General features: G+C 38.3%; 1 protein-coding gene across 1 annotated transcript in view; it reads right to left on the bottom strand.

Annotated features, from left to right (window-relative positions):
* CCDC171 (coiled-coil domain containing 171) overlaps window positions 1–19,055 on the bottom strand; it is a 285,435-nt gene that overhangs the window by 173,016 nt on the left and 93,364 nt on the right. Inside the window, exons 12-15 of the mRNA XM_077765058.1 lie at window positions 6,079–6,185; window positions 4,227–4,316; window positions 2,972–3,172; window positions 224–391 (exon numbers count right to left, since the gene is read on the bottom strand). Coding sequence (XP_077621184.1) covers window positions 224–391; window positions 2,972–3,172; window positions 4,227–4,316; window positions 6,079–6,185 — 566 coding nt within the window. The remainder of the gene's footprint in view (window positions 1–223; window positions 392–2,971; window positions 3,173–4,226; window positions 4,317–6,078; window positions 6,186–19,055) is intronic.

The raw sequence follows: 19,055 nt of genomic DNA, 5'->3' as shown, positions 1-19,055 counted from the left end.
AGACTGTGGAGCTTAGAGACTTCATACAGACTTCAGTCACATTTACATGCCCACAGCAATGGCATCAAACTGAGTTGTAGACAAGCCATAATTAATGGTATTGAATTATTAACATCCAAATTCTTTTTGAAATAAGATGAATGTCAGCCCCTCTTAATGATACTGTGATGTGGACAAATGTCACTGAATTTAATAGAGGTATCTGGTGCCTGAGGACAGTTACCTTCTCATTAGCCCTGGTGAGGTCTGAGATCAGGGCATCAACATTCTCCTGCAAGACTGCGCAGAGCTCGGACCACGAGAATTTATCCAGCATGCCTTCTGGTTGTTTTATGAGCGCACAGCCCGCGATCAAGTGCTGATACAAGGTATGAAGAAAGGTTAGCTTCTCCTGTGAGGGAAAAAAAAATTAATTCCAGTATATCAACACTGTAAGAAGTAAAACACACACTATGTATGGGGAAGAATTTGTTTCAAAAACTTGAAAAGGAATTAAAATGCTCAAGTCTCAGAATATTGTCATTCCTAGTCCTTTTCCACATTCAAAACTAAGCAGCAGATAAAAACTTGGAGATGGCTTAAGCTTGGTATTCAAAACCAAAAATATGAAGTCTAGAAGCCGAAAGACCATGGTTCTGATTCCAGTTCTGCTACTACTGAGGATGTCATCTAAGTGCCTGTTCGGCCATCACCTTTCTCAGACACATGACAGATCTGTACTAATTGTTTCTAAGCCCGTTTAACTAGATGTCGGTATAGTCATCCTATACTTTCATATCTACATCTGCCAAAACAGATGTTATTTGTGTCCAAAAACCAATATAGCGAGGAGTGTTACTCAGTTCCATTGAAGACAAAGTTATACAATATCTGTGCTTTTACATGGACACAATTACTCAGCTTTCTTCTTCCTCCAGAGATTCCAGTTTGCTTACCTCTTATAGGAAATCTATCCCAAGCCCCTTAGGCAAAGCAGACAGTGATATGAAAGATATGGAAGAGGGGTTCATCTGTTCTCCCTTGTAAGTTCATATAGTATTTGGTACATTGAGCATGTATAGGCGTTTAAACATTACAAAGTAACAGGCAAAAAGAAGTGGACATCGCTGCCCAAGACATATTTTCAAAACTGTCCAATTAGAAATATACAATAAAAAATTCTTTAGAATTATACTGCCATCGTAGTAACTAAATCATCCATTGTTTAACGACCTAGAAACACTATGCTGTAGAATTCAGTAAAAAGCTGATCCCATCTTGAACACACAAAAAGAGTTTGTTTACTAAAGTGCCAAATGGCTCTCTTTATAAGGTGTTTCATCCATAAAGTGCCCAAGAGTGGAACTCAAGATAAGGCGATTGTAAAGCTGCAAAAGGATATTTTATGTAGGTAATAAGTTCCTTCAAGATTTTTTTAATAGACCAGCAAGAAAACTTTTAAAAGGAAGAAGTTTGGGGGAGGGGGGAGAATATAAATGCTAATCTTCTAGACAAGAAAAACTGTATCTCACATATGTAAAGGGTTTGTATTTATAAATTGTGGGGAAAGTTTTTCTGTATATATCAAAATGTGTACCTTTAATTGTCTCTAGATGCCACCTTACCTTTTTCCAAATATAAGAATTTAAAACCCCAAAATTTTAATATGTAGTTACAGCCCCTAACTTTAGTTAGGATATCAGAAGAATCTTCATAAATATGTTATGCCTTTTTCTTTTTTAAGCAATTAAAGATGTCTTTTGCATTTTCAACCGGGTTGAGATATTTAAAAATCTTATTAAATCTAACTAGCCAAATGTAATATTCAGGCACTAAAGGTCTTCACCCTCCACATTTTGCCAAGTGATCAAGTTCACCCTAAAGGATAATTCATTGTGTCGCCATTATGTCCTTTTTGCTTGGGCTGTGACAAACCATGCATGATAATCATCCATTTGGCGTGAAAAGAGAATCTCAAGATCCAAAATCAATTCACACATGTTGAACCCAACCACAATGCTGTAGACATGCTGACTTTACAATACAGTCAGGCTTCTAGTTTCCTTTACTTTAATCATTATCTGATGTGTAGAACAATTCCAGCCCCTTCATGTGGACACAATTTAAATCCCAGACTGTAAGAAGAGTGGAAAGAATGTTTCCTTTTTACTCTCTTGGCATTCATGTTCATATTTGTTGGAGTAATGAACTCAATATGCAGGACGACTCAGATAAACCAGCTCCACACTAGCTAACCTAGCTCTATAGCCCATGGGTAAAAGAATATATAAGATAACAATTCCATTCACTCAGACTCACACAGAATATAAAAGTTTTGTCATAATACTTTAAGAATTCATTAATAAATAAAAATGCATAGGCAACTCTCAAGGGCTTCCAAGTAAAGGTTTCATACTATGGGAGACTTCTAGTTCTCTAAATTTTGGTTAATACCCTGTAATTATAAACAGTAAGGAGACTATCTATTAAAGCAGATATTCCTTCTGTTTTGCACATAAGGAAAGTAAGATGATGAGAGACTAAGCTGTGTGGCTTGTCCATATTCACATTTTGCAAACAGAAGTACCACTAACCAAGTCCTGTTCTCTCTGATCACGAAAAACCACATTCTTCTCACCATGTTCAGCTACTAAACTACTGAAATACAAAATAGTTTTGTCACTGGCACACGGGCAAACTTTGAAAGGACCGTCAGGAGCATACATGCTGGGGGTGTGATGTTCTAAATAGAGAGGAAAAGCCTCATGAGTGACAAAGGGGTAAACTCCATTAAACTCTCCAAAAGAGGATGACCCCATAGCGAAGGAGTGACCGATTTTGTGGCTGGCGTGAGTATTTCAAGACAGTTGGCTCTGGACAGTTTTTTGAATTAAATCAAATCAGAGTAAAAATAGCCACGTGATGTATGTAAATTTATAAAACTGAGATTAGCAAAGGCCTTTCCTGCCAGGCATCCTGTGTCAGGTGATACCTCGGCATCCTTCTGGAAAGCCTGGGAAAGCTTCTGGAGTTCACTCTCCGACTGGGCCGCGCGAGCCTTTTCTTTCTCCCAACGGTGCAGCACATTTTGTAGTTCCGCTTTCAGAGTGCTTATGAGAGCCTCTCTGTCTGCACATTTAGTGCGTAAATGACTTAACTCTTTACTGACATCAGCCAGTTTGTCCTGAAGGTCCTGTCAGATACAAAATAAAGGCACTGTGTGAAAGCCAGCCAGTAAAGGGGCCGAGGATGCAAATATAAAATACGTTTAATGAAGACTTCCTAAGCTTTACCACGAAAGAATCACAAAGGCAAGCATCTGACTACAGTGCAAAACATATTTAGGTATTTTAAGGTACTGGATTGAATATATTTTCTAAGTATACTATTGTACTCAAAAGTTAGAAAAAACTGTTAAGTTTTAATACATCAACATAAAATATTCCCAAGATAGCTAATTCCAAAAAGCTCTTTGAAAAGGACTTTTGCTTTCAATCCATTATTTAAAAAAATAACTAAATAACTCGGTAGCTCAAAATAATTTTAAGAACATGTAAATAACATTTTTAAATGAAATCTTTTACATTCCGTATGAGAACAGTTACTTCCCAGTGACATCCAAACACTAATAGAAATGTCATATGTGGGACATAAGCTTCTGAACTATTTCTTCTTCAACCTTATTAACAAATTCTCCTGAAGTACGTCCATGACAAACTCAGCATTAAGCAACACAAAGACATTCCAACTCCCAGACGTGCCTTAGTATAATTTTGCAAAGATGTAATACATAAAACCAGTGCAGAAAAGAAAATAAACTGTTGTCCTGCACCGTAGACAAGTGTGGCTCTGGCCCGTTACGAGGCCTAATGCACTGAAAACAATGGCTCCACGCTACCATGAGGAAAGCTGACTCCAAATACTGATGCACTTACGTAAAAGATGTTGAATACATATCTAAGGCTGGGCATTAAATCTTAAATCATTTTCTCAATCTGTGGTATCATAATTAAATCTAGGAAATGCATTTTTCCTTTACCAACATAATTTGCAACCAAGTTTTATTTTTTTAATGAAAACAACACTCTTTTTTCTTTGATCAGCAATAAAAATTCATATGTGTATCCAAATGTACTTAATAAAAAATAGGAAGATACATTGTCAGGTAGTTCTACTTTAAAATAGTCCCTCGGTAATCATTTGGGTTTCTTAGTACGAAAAGAAAAAGCCATTCTAAGTCCTACTACCTTAATATTTTTAGTGTGAGATTCTATCTTCTGTTGGGTAGAACTGAGTTCATTCGCTGCTTTTTCCTTAGCATCATTCACGCTGTTGAGCTGATGAAAGAAAACAGAAGTTACTTTTTTCCTATTTTTCAACGATGGGTAACTCAAAAAAGCTAATCTTTAAGTGTGTTTTATGTAGTTCCTTAAATACCAATGTTCCGATGGTGATTCAGGGTTTTAAAAAATTCTTTCTTTTGGTTAACTATGTCATTTCTGTCACGAGCTCGCGTGGCTACAAAGAAAAGAAAGCATCCAAGCTTAAAATGTCAGTGATGTTATTATGCGTCTACTCGATGGCTGGATAAAGGATTTCATGCTTACTGTAAACAAATACAACTTTATTCTTAAAATCCTACCGAGCCAACATGCCAAAAGCAGTGGCATCTATAAGGACAGAAAAAAAAAGGACAGAGCAGAAGACTGTTCATTCTATACATCATGAGGGTATTTGCCGGTCCCTCCCTCCATATGACAACCTCAGGGTCGGTCACATGCAGCCCTACTGGGAAGGCTTGTGGCAGGTCATCAGTTGGTCCTGCTCCGCTTGTGATTTATTTTCTTTGACAGTTCATTCTTCTTTCTGTCAGACTGCTCTTTTTGCTTTCTTTTCAGCCACCCCCTTGGTCTCCCCACTGCTGTCTCTGGCACTGGTTCACAACAAAGCACATTACTAAGCCAAAGCCTGCTGAGTCGACTTTTCAACTGTGCTGAGGATCATGTGACATTCATCCTCCCAAATAACAATTCGCTGTGGGTAATATGTTCCTAGTTACCCCGCAGCTTCCAGGCCTGGGCCTCGGAAGAGTTTCAGAAACCGCTAACAATACAGGTTGCCTTGTCTCACTGGGAACGACTTAGCAATATTTGTTCTTTATGGCAATTTAATTATTTCAGTGGTCATTTTCGGTTTTGCCTTCTAAACAGTTACGGAGGGCATTAAGAAGCGTCGCTTTTCCTTCTTTGTTCACCTTGGTGAACAAAAGCAAAATAAATCTCCTCAGAAATGTGAACTGTAAGGATATAACGGCCTTGCATTATTTGAAAGAAACAAATAAACAAAAGGATAAACACTAAATTCCATGCTGTGTGGCTTGTCTTTGGTTTGAAGAGTCTGTGTGTTGTTTTGCTAATTGTGTTTAATGTAATTATTTCATACTCTCTAATTTGACAAGATGCAACTAAACAAAGTCTTCTATTTTTAAAGCATAAATTCATAAAATATTTTAATACCCAAGAAAATTACCAACCCACACATTAAACTATACAAATGGGATGACAAAAGAGAAGCATGAGCTTTTTTAATAAGCAAATTAAAAACTACCATGCTACATCAAACAGATGAAAACTTCTAACAACATTTACGTTCTATAGAAAATGAAAACTTCTCTTTTTTTTAACTAAGACTTCCACAACTTGTAGGAATCTTAACCTAAAGTAGTGACAAAGCCTAAATGTCCACTACCTAGCCCTAATTTCATAAAAAGGCATTAACATGTAAATAGAAACATATTAACTTAGAAGACTCCTGTAGTTTGATACTAAGTTAAAATAGATATATTTTGAAGGCCAGGAAGTGATAGAGTCTTTGCAACTTTGAAAATCACAGTGTGACTGCAGAGTTACGAAAACCTAAGTGAGACACGACTTTAGGCCACACTTAAAGAAAGAACAGTGACAGACAATTTATTATTTTTTGTATCTGTGAAGCTGTCAATTCAACATCCCCCATCTTTCTGACCTTTGTAACAAGCAAGGGAACGCACTGCTGCAGGCCGAAGGCTATATGTGTGGAGCCAAACAGTGCAAGTGTTACCTCATTAGACGCGTCTTCCAGCTTGTTCTGGTAATCTGTCAAGGTACGCCTCAAAGTCTCAAGGACAACAGAGAAGCTGGGAGGTTTATCTTTGTCCTTGTGGATGCCTAGAGAAAAATGTAAGATGAAAATCTATCCCAAAGTCACAAAGAGACAAAAGCTAAGCAAACAGTAACAGAGAGATTACAATTAGATAGAGCTGAAAGGTATTAGGAAACGTTGAGGAGAGTCTTATTCTCCAAAGTATACTGCTGTATAGCCAAGTATTAATATCCTTTCTAAACAAGTGATCAGATTAAGTTCATAATATATCAAGTTCAGACTTATGGCTACTTCGTACCTTACCAAGGCCCACACTATAGTTAGTAGTGAGCTCTTTTTATTTTTCCCCATCTCCTAAATAACTGAAGTATGTGTAGTGTACATACCTGTTATCCAACAATTAAATGAATAGTCTGTACACTAACATTGTCTGGGGGAGTTACATACACTTACTCTGGTCTTTGTTTTCTAATCAGACAGGCCTATTTTGCTTAAATAATAATTTCTGAACCCAAGAGCACAGCATTTTCTGTTATGCTTGGAAATATTCTTCAATCCTTAAAATTCTCAAGTTACAATTTGAAATAAATAATAAAAATGCTATTATCTACACAGACCCACATCATGTTTCAATTAAAACCCTTAAAACTGATACTTATTGTAAAAATATGAGTATTTTCATATTATACCCTCAAATGATTTTAATTTAGTTGGGCCATAAGTCAGTTGAGTTAATCAAGGTCACTTGGTCAAATGTAGTTCAAAAGATTAATCCAAAATAATCAAAAGTTTAGTCTTAAAAACCACTTTAAATTGATTGTCCACTGTACTTCTACTGTTAAACAAGTAGCAAATTTTAAAATATTCTTATTAAAAACATTTTTCTTTTCCTATTATAATTTCTCCCTAACATATTTTATAATCTAAACATTTCAATAAACAGGAAATCTATTTTCCAACAAGAATGATTTCAAAAAGAAGTATTCATAATATATGTTTTATTATTCATTGACTCATTCATTCAAATACTTCACGGAATCCCTACTATGTACTAATCCAAGGCATTAGACACATGGAGGTAAAAAAGATTGGTGTAGTATCTGTCCTCATAGAATTTACAGTCTAAGAAAGAGGAGGAAAGATAGTAAACCAATAATTACATAAGATCATTTATCCGTTCTTCATGTAATCAATTGCTTGAACTTTGGAAATATGGGAAAGAAGGCAATGAAAAAGGAAAGAAGATAAAGAAAAGAAGGAAGGCATGAAGGAAGGAAGGAAAGAAGAAAGAAAGGAGGAGAGAAAGAAGAAAAAAATTGTGGTTAGTGACAGACTAACTTTATCTCAGCATATTGGCGATATTTAGTGTTTTAATCTTGGACAAAATGTTATTAATAAATGTATTACATTCGCCAAAGTATAATTTAAAGACTATTTTAAGAATGGGTACACCTTAGATTTTCTTAAACAGAAAAAGAATATTTAACTTAAAAACCAAAAGTAATATAGAAGCAACACATATCCTAGCTGGGCAAAAAAAAAAAGACACTGCTCTGAGCCATGATAATGGAGAAGACAGTACTCTTTGTAATTACTATGAGTTAGAAACACAACTCATTAAAAATTTTATTAAAGGCCTTACCAAATATATTTTTTTTAAAAATTGCTGTTGCACTAGATAAAAAAAAAGTGTAATGTATAATTCTTTTCTTTTGCTACTACACAAGTAGGCCATGAATAAATCATTCAAGGACACTCGGGAAATCTGCTGGCTTTTAAGGGAGAAAACTTCCTCTTAGAAATTCAGAAGAATAAAACCAGTTTAATATGAGTGTTGAGGGATAAGGGGACAAAATGCCCTCTCCTTACTGACCCATACATATTCTTATATTCTACATAAAATAAAGTTTCTTTGCTTGAAAATGTCTATATAATAAAGTTCAGCTGAAGTACAAAGTATGCTTTAAGTCCTACCCACAGCCATTATAAAAGGAAATAGTTCCTGGTCCCTTAACATGGCAAAATGCTTATAAAGAAAAAGAAAGGGTCACTAGAACCCAGGACCTTATTGACTAATTTGATTTAACCAAATAATAACCACCGCACTATGGCCCAAGAAACTAAGATATCAAAGGCAATTCTAAAAACTCATAAAGAGCAATAAAAAACAATTTGAAAAGTGATCATAAATGGCTTTTCAAAGGTCAGAGTCCAAATGAAGAACAGAATGTGTCAGAACACTCTGTACTCCCACAACGCTAACTCAAGACCTCCCAACGCTGTCTATAGGTATATATCTCTGTACCTGGCCAGTCTCTCACGTCACCGTTACCTGCTTCAGTCTCTCTCACTCACTTTTAATACTAAGTCCATTTCAACTCCAGGTATTCCTCGGCAGATTTTTGTTTTTGTTTGTTGTTTGAGAATTTTCACATTTCATTTCCTATTACTACTAGACTTTATAACACTTACATTAAATACAAAAATATATGTATGTGTGTGTACCCATGTCATTATCCAGTGAATGTTTTATTATTTATAGTGATACTCCTCTCTTCTGGTACGTATAATATGATTTTGCTTTGTAGACACCTACTTGAGCATTATTATCTTTTGTGATTCAGGGCAAATTACCTGAATCTGACTCTGATTAACAATTCCAGTAGGGTTGTGGTATAATTATGTGGCTGAAAAGGCTAACCTCAAGGGGCAGTGCTTCTTACCAAAGAAGGTTCTCTGGGAAGAATAAATTTTCCATCCTTTTGGGGCTAATCAATCTCTTGTCAAGGGCATATATTTCTTTCATTATCTCATGGTAGATTAGAAGCTGCTAGACTAATATTTAGCACCCAATTTCTATGTTTGTTAGGTATAGACTTAACCTAAAATTATTACATAAGGGCAAATCTTTTTTTTTTTTTTTTTTTAATTCATAGTCCATAGAAGAGAGGAGATAGAAAAAAATGGTTCCAAGCTCTCTATCTAAATGTTTTCTTTCAGGGGCACCTGGGTGGTTCAGTCAGCTGAGTATCCAACTGTTGATTTTGGCTCAGGTCATGATCCCAGGGTCATGGGAACAAGGCCCATGTCAAGCTCCACACTAAGTGTGGAGCCTGCTTGAGATTCTCTCTCTCTCCCTCTGCCTCTCTTCCCCTCTCACACACTCTCTCTCTCTAAAATAAAAATAATAAAAATAAATAAATCCTTTCTTTTAGACAAGCTCAAAAACTAAATATTTCTACATAACCCAAATAAACCACTACTGCTTTTCAGGCTAGTATTATTACTTCAGTAACCTACAATTCCACAGTAGAAAATTAAATTGAGTCTATCTCTTCAACTTTCTCAGACATTCTCTTATCTACCTCAGTCCCCTGAAAGACTCTAAAAGGGGAGAATTATTAAGAAATAATGGAGATACATGGGGCACCTGGGTGGCTCAGTCGGTTAAGCAACTGACTGTGTCTCAGTCATGATCGCGCAGTTCATGGGTTTGAGCCCGCGCTGAGCTTTGTGCTAACAGCTCATAGCCTGGGGCCTGCTTCGAATTCTGTGTGTGTCTCTCTCTCTGCTCCTCTGCTTTCACACTCTGTCTCTCTCTCAAAAGTAAGTAAACATTTAAAAAAAAATAATTAAAAAAAGAAATAATGGAGAGACAACAGAAGACAAAAGACTGAGATTTTTTAGAATACGTGTGTGTGTGTGTGTGTGTGTGTGTGTGTATAAATACATGTAGAACGTGAGTAGTCATGTTCATTCTCAGAATGGGTTGGGGGAGGGAAAGCCCTGTTATTTAATGTGGATCTTTAATCACATAGTAAAATACAGAAAATAACATTCAAATCTTCACCTAAGTTTGATCTTCACCTAAGAAAATCTAAACATTTAATGCATTGACCAAGAAAATTCCTTTTTCACTCTAAAAGCATTAAATGTAAGCATTTTGTTGGCAGTTATGCTTTTCAAACTGAGACTACATTCTGTATATTAAATTTTTTTATTCACTGAGATCATAAACAAACTTCTTCCTTATCTTGTAAACACAGGTACTCATTCTGGAGTTTTTAAGGAAAATGCCTTACAACTTTTCTAACATACAGAGAATATTTATTATGTAAGTCTTGCTCACCCACCCCCTAACCATGTCTCCAAGGAAAGTAAAAAAAACACCTCCTTTATCAAGTTTGAGAAATGTATTGGTACATGATGAGCTAGCTCTATATGGCTTGATAAGCTCTGTGTATCTGAAAGGCCATGGATAACAGCCATCAAGCTGGGTTCCCTGAAATCAATGAAGATGATGGTATCTGGAGTGACAAAGGCCAAGTGGTAGCACTTAAATTCCAGAAACAAAACGGACATGGTTACCATATGGAATCAAAGGAATAAGCAAATGGTTTTGCCCACAGAGATCGCAGGTGTTGGCTAACTGATCATGGTGTTCATAGAAGTAAAATAGATAGGCACTCTACTTAAATGTTATCTGATTTGGGGGTACCAGGGTGGCTCAGTTGGCTAAACATCCAACTCTTGATTTTGGCTCAAGTCTTGATCACACCATTCATGAGCTCGAGCCCCACATCAGGCTCTGCAATGACAGTGTAGAGCCTGCTTAGGATTCTCTCTCTCTCTCAAAATAAATAAGCTAATAAAAAATTTTTAATAAAAAATAAAATGTTACCTGGTGTGTATAAGAAGAAAAGCTCTATGTCCGATTACCAGAGGTAGAACTTAAATCAACACAGAAAAGAGTCTTGGCTCACAATCAATTATCAGACTTGAGCTAGTTCATAGACCCAGTGTCCTTTGAATCAAAAGGGTCCCCTTTGGAAACCCTAACATACTGCCAGAAGATCATACTGTAAATCTCCTTCCTAGCCTTCCTCAAAGAAACATGCAACCATTTACCAAGGTGACTATGCACTGGAGAAGGGGAGTTCATCGCTGGGATAACAAGACACTCTAGTTCCTAGAGAACTAACAAGCTATTATGGTTCACTAGTTAGGGTAGGAGCTAACAGAGGTCAGAAGACTGAGTTTTGGCTTGGGTCTATCGCCACTGGGCCCATGAGGTATCTGAATCCACCGTATTTCCCCACTTTGGAAGGCATAGTTAAGAAAGAACAAGTGCAGAAACAGATACCATATCCATATTGGTTATCTGATCCATGCACTGAAGGATTTACAGAGGAAAACCACACAGAAAAAAAACAAGTGGAGGTCACTAGAGCTTTTACCTACCAAAACAGTAAAGCATAAGTAATGCCACCTTTCTGAGGAAATTGCAGAGATTAGTGCCTCTGTTAAGGACTTAAAAGATACAGGGATGGTGATTTCAACCACATGAGCATTCAACTTATCTGGCTTAGTGCAGAATACAGATGAACCTTAGGGAATGTCAGCAAATTACTGTAAGCATAATCACATGTGATTCTAAGTGCAGCTGCAGTGAAAGATGCAGTTTCATCTCTGGACCATGTCAATACATTTCCTGGCAACTGGAATGAAGCTATTTCTTCCATCCTTTCAGAAAAACCTACCCAAACAGTTTCTTTCAGCTGCCAGGGCTAGCAATATACTCTCACAGCTTTACCTCAGAGCTATATTAACTCCAGCGTAATCCAGTCTATAGAAATCTTGATCAACTTTTCATTCCAGAAGACATCACATGTCCTACTTTGCTCTCTACCAAGTTAATGACAGCATTCTGACTGCTCAGGCCCAAGCAGGTCAAGTTTGGCAGGTCCTTATAGAATCATGGTGCAAACTTGTAGGGTGTTAGAACAAAGCAAGTCATCCTCTACCGATAACTATTCTCTTCCTGAAAACCAAGCTATATGGGGTACCTGGGTGGCTCAGTCAGTTAAGTGTCCAACTCTTGATATTGGTGGCTCAGGTCATGATCTCACAGTCATGAGATTGAGCCTCACATTGAGCCTCCATCAGGCTCTGTGTTGAGCATGGAGCCTGCTTGGGGTTCTCTCTCTTCTCTCTCTCCTCTCTCTCTTTCTCCTCTCTCTCTCTCTCTCCCTCTCTCTCTATCACACACACACACATACACACACACACTCTCTCTCTCTCTCTTAAAATAAATAAATAAATAAATAAATAAACATTAAATAAACCAAACTTTACACTTGCTACTAGTCCTCAGCAGATAATACATCCACGGCCACCAATTTACCATGCGACCTGAATTCCCTATCATAAAATCATTATTGTCTGATTCACCAATCCATGAATTTGGGCATGCACAACAGCACTCTATCACCAGATGAAAGTGGTTTATACAGTGTGAGGGCACAAGTAAGTAACATGAGCCAATAGTCCAGATTCCAATGGGCCCTATTCTTGTTATATTGCTTCCTCTCTTAACCCACACCCTGAATCTATGAAAAGTTTCCTATGGCCCATTGACTAATGGGAGACAAAAATGAGCTCAGTACAGAGACAGTACTGTATGATATGCTAGCACTAATTAAAAGTAGACAGTTGCAGTGCTACAACCCCAGTCAAGGGTGGCCCTGAAGGATAGCGATAAAGTGAAATCCTGCCAGTAGTCAAAACAAGTTACGGACCTGACTGTCACTTTGCCTGGAATGAGAAATGACCAAAAGTACAAATACACACCAATTTGTGGATGGTAGCTAACTATTTGACTAAAATGGTCAGGGCTTCAAAAGAACACAACTGGAAAACTGGCACCAAGGTGATCTGGGCAGGAGCACGTGGCTACACCTCTCCGAATGGGCGCTGTGCCAAGGCCCAGAAAAGGATCTTAACACAGGAGGACAAGACGGGGCATTCTGTGGACATCAGCCAGCATCTTTTCCCAGTCACCTCTGTCCTTACCACCTTCGTTTTCCCTACAACAAAGGGGTCATGGCAGCAAGGATGGAGATAATACACGGGCTCAGTGGCACGGACTTCCATTCACCAAGACTGACAGGAATACAGCCCCTGTTGTATGCTAAATCTGTCAACAGCAAAGACAAACAGTGAACCCATGATATGACACCATGGCTAGGGGGACCAGCCAGCCACCTGGTGGCAAGTCGATTACACTAAGTCACTTCCATCATGGAACGATGGACTGTTTTATTCTTGCTAAGGTAGACACTAACTCCGGGTATAGAGTTTCCTTCCCTGACCATAAAATTTCTACTGAAACCACCATCTATGAATTTACAAGCACCTTATAATCACAGACTCCACATACCATTGCTTCTAATCAGGGAACTCAATTTACAGCAAATAAATATGGAAATGGGCTCATTTTCATAGAATTCACTGGTCTTACTACGTTTCCCCTAACTCTGAAGTAGCTGGCATACAGAATAGTTGAATAGCCTTTTGAAGAGTCATTGCACTGGCTGGATGGCAACATTTTGAGGATCAAGGATAATAGTGTCAGGATATAGACTGTGCTGTGAGCCAGCAAATCAATATCTGGTATGTTTCTCACATAGCCAGGATTCACAGGTCCTGGATTCAAATGTTGGAAATGGGACTGGCCCATCTCACTATTACACCTAATGGTCCACTAGTGATGCTTTTCCCATCCCAGAAACTGGAGATTCTATTGATCTGAGTCTTGATTTTTGAGGAAGAAATGCTACTAGCATGGGACATGGCAAGGTTCCATTAAAATAGAAGCTGGGAATATCACCTAATCATTTCTGGGCTCCTCAAACCAGGAAACCAAAGAGCAAAGAAGGTTCTTCTGTACAGGATAATTGGCCTTGATTATCAGGGGAAAATCTGTACTATGTCTAGAGCAAACTAGAACAAGTCTAAAACAACAGGACATCCCACGCAGCATGTCTTAGTACACTAATGTTCTGTGATACAAGTTAACAGACCAGGGGCACCTAGCTGGCTCAGTCAGTGGAGCACACAACTCTTGATCTTGTGGTTGTGAGTTTGAGCCCTGTGTTCAGTGTAGAAATTACTTTAAAATTAAAAAAAAAAAAATTAGGAGCACCTGGGTGGCTCAGTTGATTAAGCATCCAACTTCAGTTCAGGTCATGACCTCACAGCTTGTGAGTACAAGCCCCACGTCAGGCTCTGCACTGACAGTAGAACCTGCTTGGGATTCATTCTTTCTCTCTCTCTCTCTCTCTCTCTCTCTCTCTCTCTCTCTCTCTGCCCCTTCCCCACTTGCGGGCACTCTCTCTCCCCACCTCTCTCTCAAAATAAATAAATAAATGTCAAAAAGAATAATAAAATAAATAAAACCTTTTTTTTTAAAGTTAATAGACCAGTAATCTCACTTCTGGGTATATATCTAAAAGAACCGAGGAGCACCTGGCTGGCTCAGTTGGTTAAGTGTACTACTCTTGATTTTGACTCAGGTCATGATCTCATAGTTTGTGGGATCGAGCCCCATGTCATGCTGGGCACTGACAGTGTGGAGCCTACTTGACACACACTGTCTCTCCTTCTCTCTTTCCCTCCCTTGCTTTCTCTCACTCTCTCTCAAAATAAATAAATTTTTAAAGAAAAGAATTGAAAGCAAGGTCTTGAAGAAGTATTTCCATGTTTATAGAAGTATTCCCAATAGCCAAAAGGTAGAAGCACCCAGCATGCCTGGGTGGCTCGGTCGGTTAAGTGTCTGACTTCAGCTCAGGTCATGATCTCACAGTTCGTGGGTTCAAGCCCCACATCGGGCTTTGTGCTGACAGCTCAGAGCCTGGAGCCTGCTTCAGATTCTGTCTCCCTCTCTCTCTGCCCCTCTCCCACTCGCACTCTATGTGTTTGTGTGTGTGTGTGTGTGTGTGTGTGTGTGTGTGTCTTTCTCTCTCTCAAAAATAAACATTAAAAAAAATGTTGGGGCGCCTGGGTAGCTCATCAGTTGGGTGCCCAACTTCAGCTCAGGTCATGATCTTGTGGTTCGTGAGTTCAAGCCCTGTATCAGGCTCTGTGCTGACAGCTCAGAGCCTGCAGCCTGCTTCGGATTCTGTGTCTCCTTCTCTCTCTGCCTCTCCCCTGCTCACACTCTGTCTCTCTACCTCTCAAAAATAAATAAACATTTAAAAAAAAAAAGGTGGAAGCAACCCAAAGGTCCATCAACAGATGAATGGATAAACAAAATGTAAATATTATTCAGCCTGAAAAAGGAAAGATTCCTATCACATGCTATAACATGAATGAAACTTGAGATCATTGTGCTAGGTGAAATAAGCCATTCATAAAAAGACTTATACTATATGATTCCACCATGTGAGATATCTAAAGTAGTCAAATACAGAAACAGAAAATAGAATGGTGGTTACCACCAGCTAAGAGTAAGGGGGAGAGGATGATAGTTAATTTTATGCATAAACTTGACTGGGACACAGATATTCAGTTAAACATTATTCTGGGTGTGTCTACGAAGATGTTTCTGGATGAGGCTGACATCTGAATCAGTAGACTGAGACAGCTGATCGCCCTCCCCAGAGTGGGCTGGCCTCATCCAATCTTCACTGAAGGTCTGAATAGAATAAAAGGCCCAATAAGAAGGAATTCTGTCTCTCTGCCTGACTGTCTTCAAGTTGAGACACTGGTCCTCTCCTGCCTTTTGACTCCAGCTCAGACTGGAACTACACCCTCAGTTCTCTGGGTCTCCAGCTTACCAACTACAGATCTTGGATTCCTTAGCCTTCAGAACTGTGTGATTAATTAATGATCCCATTAGAGCACTCTTACTGAAGTCACTCCCTTGGATTTTACAGACGGAAACTATGAGCATGATGAAGTAGGCCACTTTTGGTCTGTATACTTCAGTGGATTGGGAGGTGAGAGAATTAAGTGAGAAGAATTTGGCAAATGACACTAAAGGAAACCTGTGTGCTGCTGATAGGCATCCTCAGCTTCTCAGAGATCCATGAATCTCCAGTTAAAAAGTACGAGCCATGGGGGTCACAAGGACAATTAAATTTCTCAAGAAGATACCAGAGCTAGGCAATAGTCCTTTACTAAAGAAGTAAAGGAGGAGAGAGGAGAGGAAAAGTCCAGTTGGTTGCCCTGATTATCCTAAGAGCAGTCCCTGGGACTGCCCAATTCCTGAGTGATATATAGATGCCTAAAGGCATCACACGCTGTTACTATTCTTTCCCAGGGTCCTCTCAGTAGAAAGAAAAAGAATACCTCTAGAGTTTTACAAACAATTTCCTCAAGGAAGGAAAGATTGAAGAAGGTTAGAGGGTTCTGTTTCAGTCAACATGAAAGTCAAGCACCCTGAGGAGGATCCAAGACTGAGCCACAAGAAAAGGTTTTTTTTCATGTACTTAACCAAGGAAAAAGTACATTCTATATGTTTATTAACATCCTCAGGCAGAGGTGAAACTGTGTTAGAAGAAACACCGGAGGCAGAGAGACTGCATAGGTTCAAAGTGGGGAAGGATCTCTCCCCATACACACCCCACTATAAGAATTTTCACCAGAAAAGGAAATGTGAACAGCTGTAGTACTTCAGTGTTGGTGGAAAGTAGACATAGGAAATAAATGTCCCTGTTCAAGCAAACTGAGACAATCTTGCCTAATAAGAGTAGGCAATCAAGGTGACATTTCTTTCTATGGCCGATTTAAGATTGTACATCTTTTCCACTTACGGTCAATCTTCCTGGTTACCCCTTATGGAATGCTACCCAAAACACCATTATAATTGAGAAAGGGATTCCATGACTACCTTTATAACCTCAAAAATTTAAATGCAAAATAGACATTCAACCTGATATTAATTCATTCACACTTTTATTCATTAATATTCAACAAATGTTCGCTGAGTGACTGCTTTGTGCCAAGGAATGTTCTAGCTGCTTAAAGTACATTGGCAAATAAAAGAGACGAAGGTTTTTGCCCTCGTGGAGCTTGGATATGATAGTGATTAATTTTATGTGTCAACTTGACTGGGCTAAGGGATGTGCGTAGAACTGGCAAAATGTTCCTGTGTGTGTCTGTGAAGGTGTTTCTGAAAGACATTCACACTCTGAATCAGCAGACTGAGTAAAGAAGATCTGCCCTCACCAATGTGGGCAGGCATCATCCAATCCATTGCCTCCCGACCCCTCACTACAGACAAAATGGCAGTAGAAGGACAAATTCTCTCTTCTTGAGCTGGGACTTCCATCTCCTCCTTTAGACCCCAGGAATCCCTAGGTTCTCAGGCCTTTGGGTTCAGACTGAATTATACCAATGGCTTTCCTCATTCCTCAGTTTGCAGATGCCACACAGGTCATGGGATTTCCCAGTCTCTATAACCACATGAGCCATTCCTATATATATCCTATTGGATCTGCTTGTCTGGAGAATTCCAACTAATACAGATAAAATAAGTGCACCATGTAGTGTCGTAGAAATGTTGGACAGACATAAGTGCTATGGGGAAGAAAAAAGTAGAGCGGAAAAGGGAGAGGTAGAGAGACTAGTGACATGGGAATGAGCAGAGGGTAGCCTTCATGGGGTGAGATCTGAGCATTCTTCATCTTGGGGTCAGGAGTTTGAGCCCCTTGTTGGGGGTAGAGATTTCTTAAAAAAAAAATTAAAAATCTTATAAAAATTTTTAAAATATAAAATAAATAAAATTTAAAAAGACAAGAGAGAAAGCTATGCAGACACATCTATGTGGAGAACTTTCCAGGTAGAAAGAACAGCCTGCACAAAGGCCCCCAAGGCGAGAGCACGTTTGGTGTGCTCGAGAAACAGCAAGAGGCCAAGTGGCCCAAACAGAGAAAGGTAGAGGGGAGGTCGAAGGGGTGATCAAGGATAGGGGCTGACCATGGAGGGTCTAGAAAGCCATTGCTGGCACTTTGGCTACTTTGCTTAGTGAAATGCAGAGCCCAATAAGATTTAAAGCAAAGGAATGGCATGCTCTGACAGGTTTTCAAATGATCCTGATGGTGGCTGTAGAGAAAATGGGCTGAAGGGAAAGCCAGGGAGAAGCAGAGACCGGTTAGTAGGAGGGGGCAGAGTCCGGAGGCATTAGGAAGTGAGGCGGGAACTGTCACACTGATCAACGGTGAGAAAATCACATTAAATCCTCTAAGTAAATAAACTGCTGAATGTCCTGGACCAACAGAAACTTTGCCTCATCCTCACATGAAGATAAGCTGAAGGGTTACTCTTGCTTCAGAAATATTTCTTAACGTACAAGTCCACAGAAGCTGAAGAAGACGGGACTAGAACACCTGGCAGGTACTGTCAACTCTGGACTACGGTTCATCCGAAAAAGTCATTTTCCTTCATCCCATTTTAAAACCAAGTCAAACCAAACAATTTTGTACCCATCTAAATCTCTACCATAGATTGCTTCTCCCGAAGTGGGGAGTAGATACCGAGAATATATTGAACTGAAACGTACGAAGAGGTAAAAAAGAAGTAAAGCAGTATTGTCTACAAGATGAGCTCTCTTGAAAACCTTTCTGGAGGTAACTGAATTGATTTTGTAGCAAATTCTAAGGCTAAGCTATCATCACATATGTTTCTATTTGAAATAGACTTTTTCTTCAAAAACATATATACTGTGAGATATATACATGTTTATATCACACAGACACACAGGACGTTAGACTCGGATATGTTTTTACATTACTTTATTTGCAAGGAACAAAATATTTGTTCAACTTCGTGTAGGTGAAGCCAAGCCTGACATAGCAGACGATCATAATTGTCTGGGTTCTTCCATAAAATATCAAGCATATTATATATTTAATTGATATAATTAATTGATATATATTAATTTGTTAATAATTGATATACATTCATTTTTATTAATATCAATTTATTATATAATTAAACATATTATAGATATTTATTATTTATATATTATTATATTATTTATTTATTTAAAATATAATATTTATTATATTATTTTATATTTATATTATTTATATATCATATTATATATATTATTGTATTATATATTATTATTATTATTATTATTATTTATATAC

Source organism: Crocuta crocuta, unplaced genomic scaffold, assembly GCF_008692635.1.
Source record: "Crocuta crocuta isolate KB4526 unplaced genomic scaffold, BGI_CrCroc_1.0 scaffold687, whole genome shotgun sequence".
NCBI lineage: Eukaryota > Metazoa > Chordata > Mammalia > Carnivora > Hyaenidae > Crocuta > Crocuta crocuta.
The sequence above is the reverse complement of the archived record's forward strand: the minus strand, read 5'-3'. Positions and strand labels throughout refer to the sequence as shown.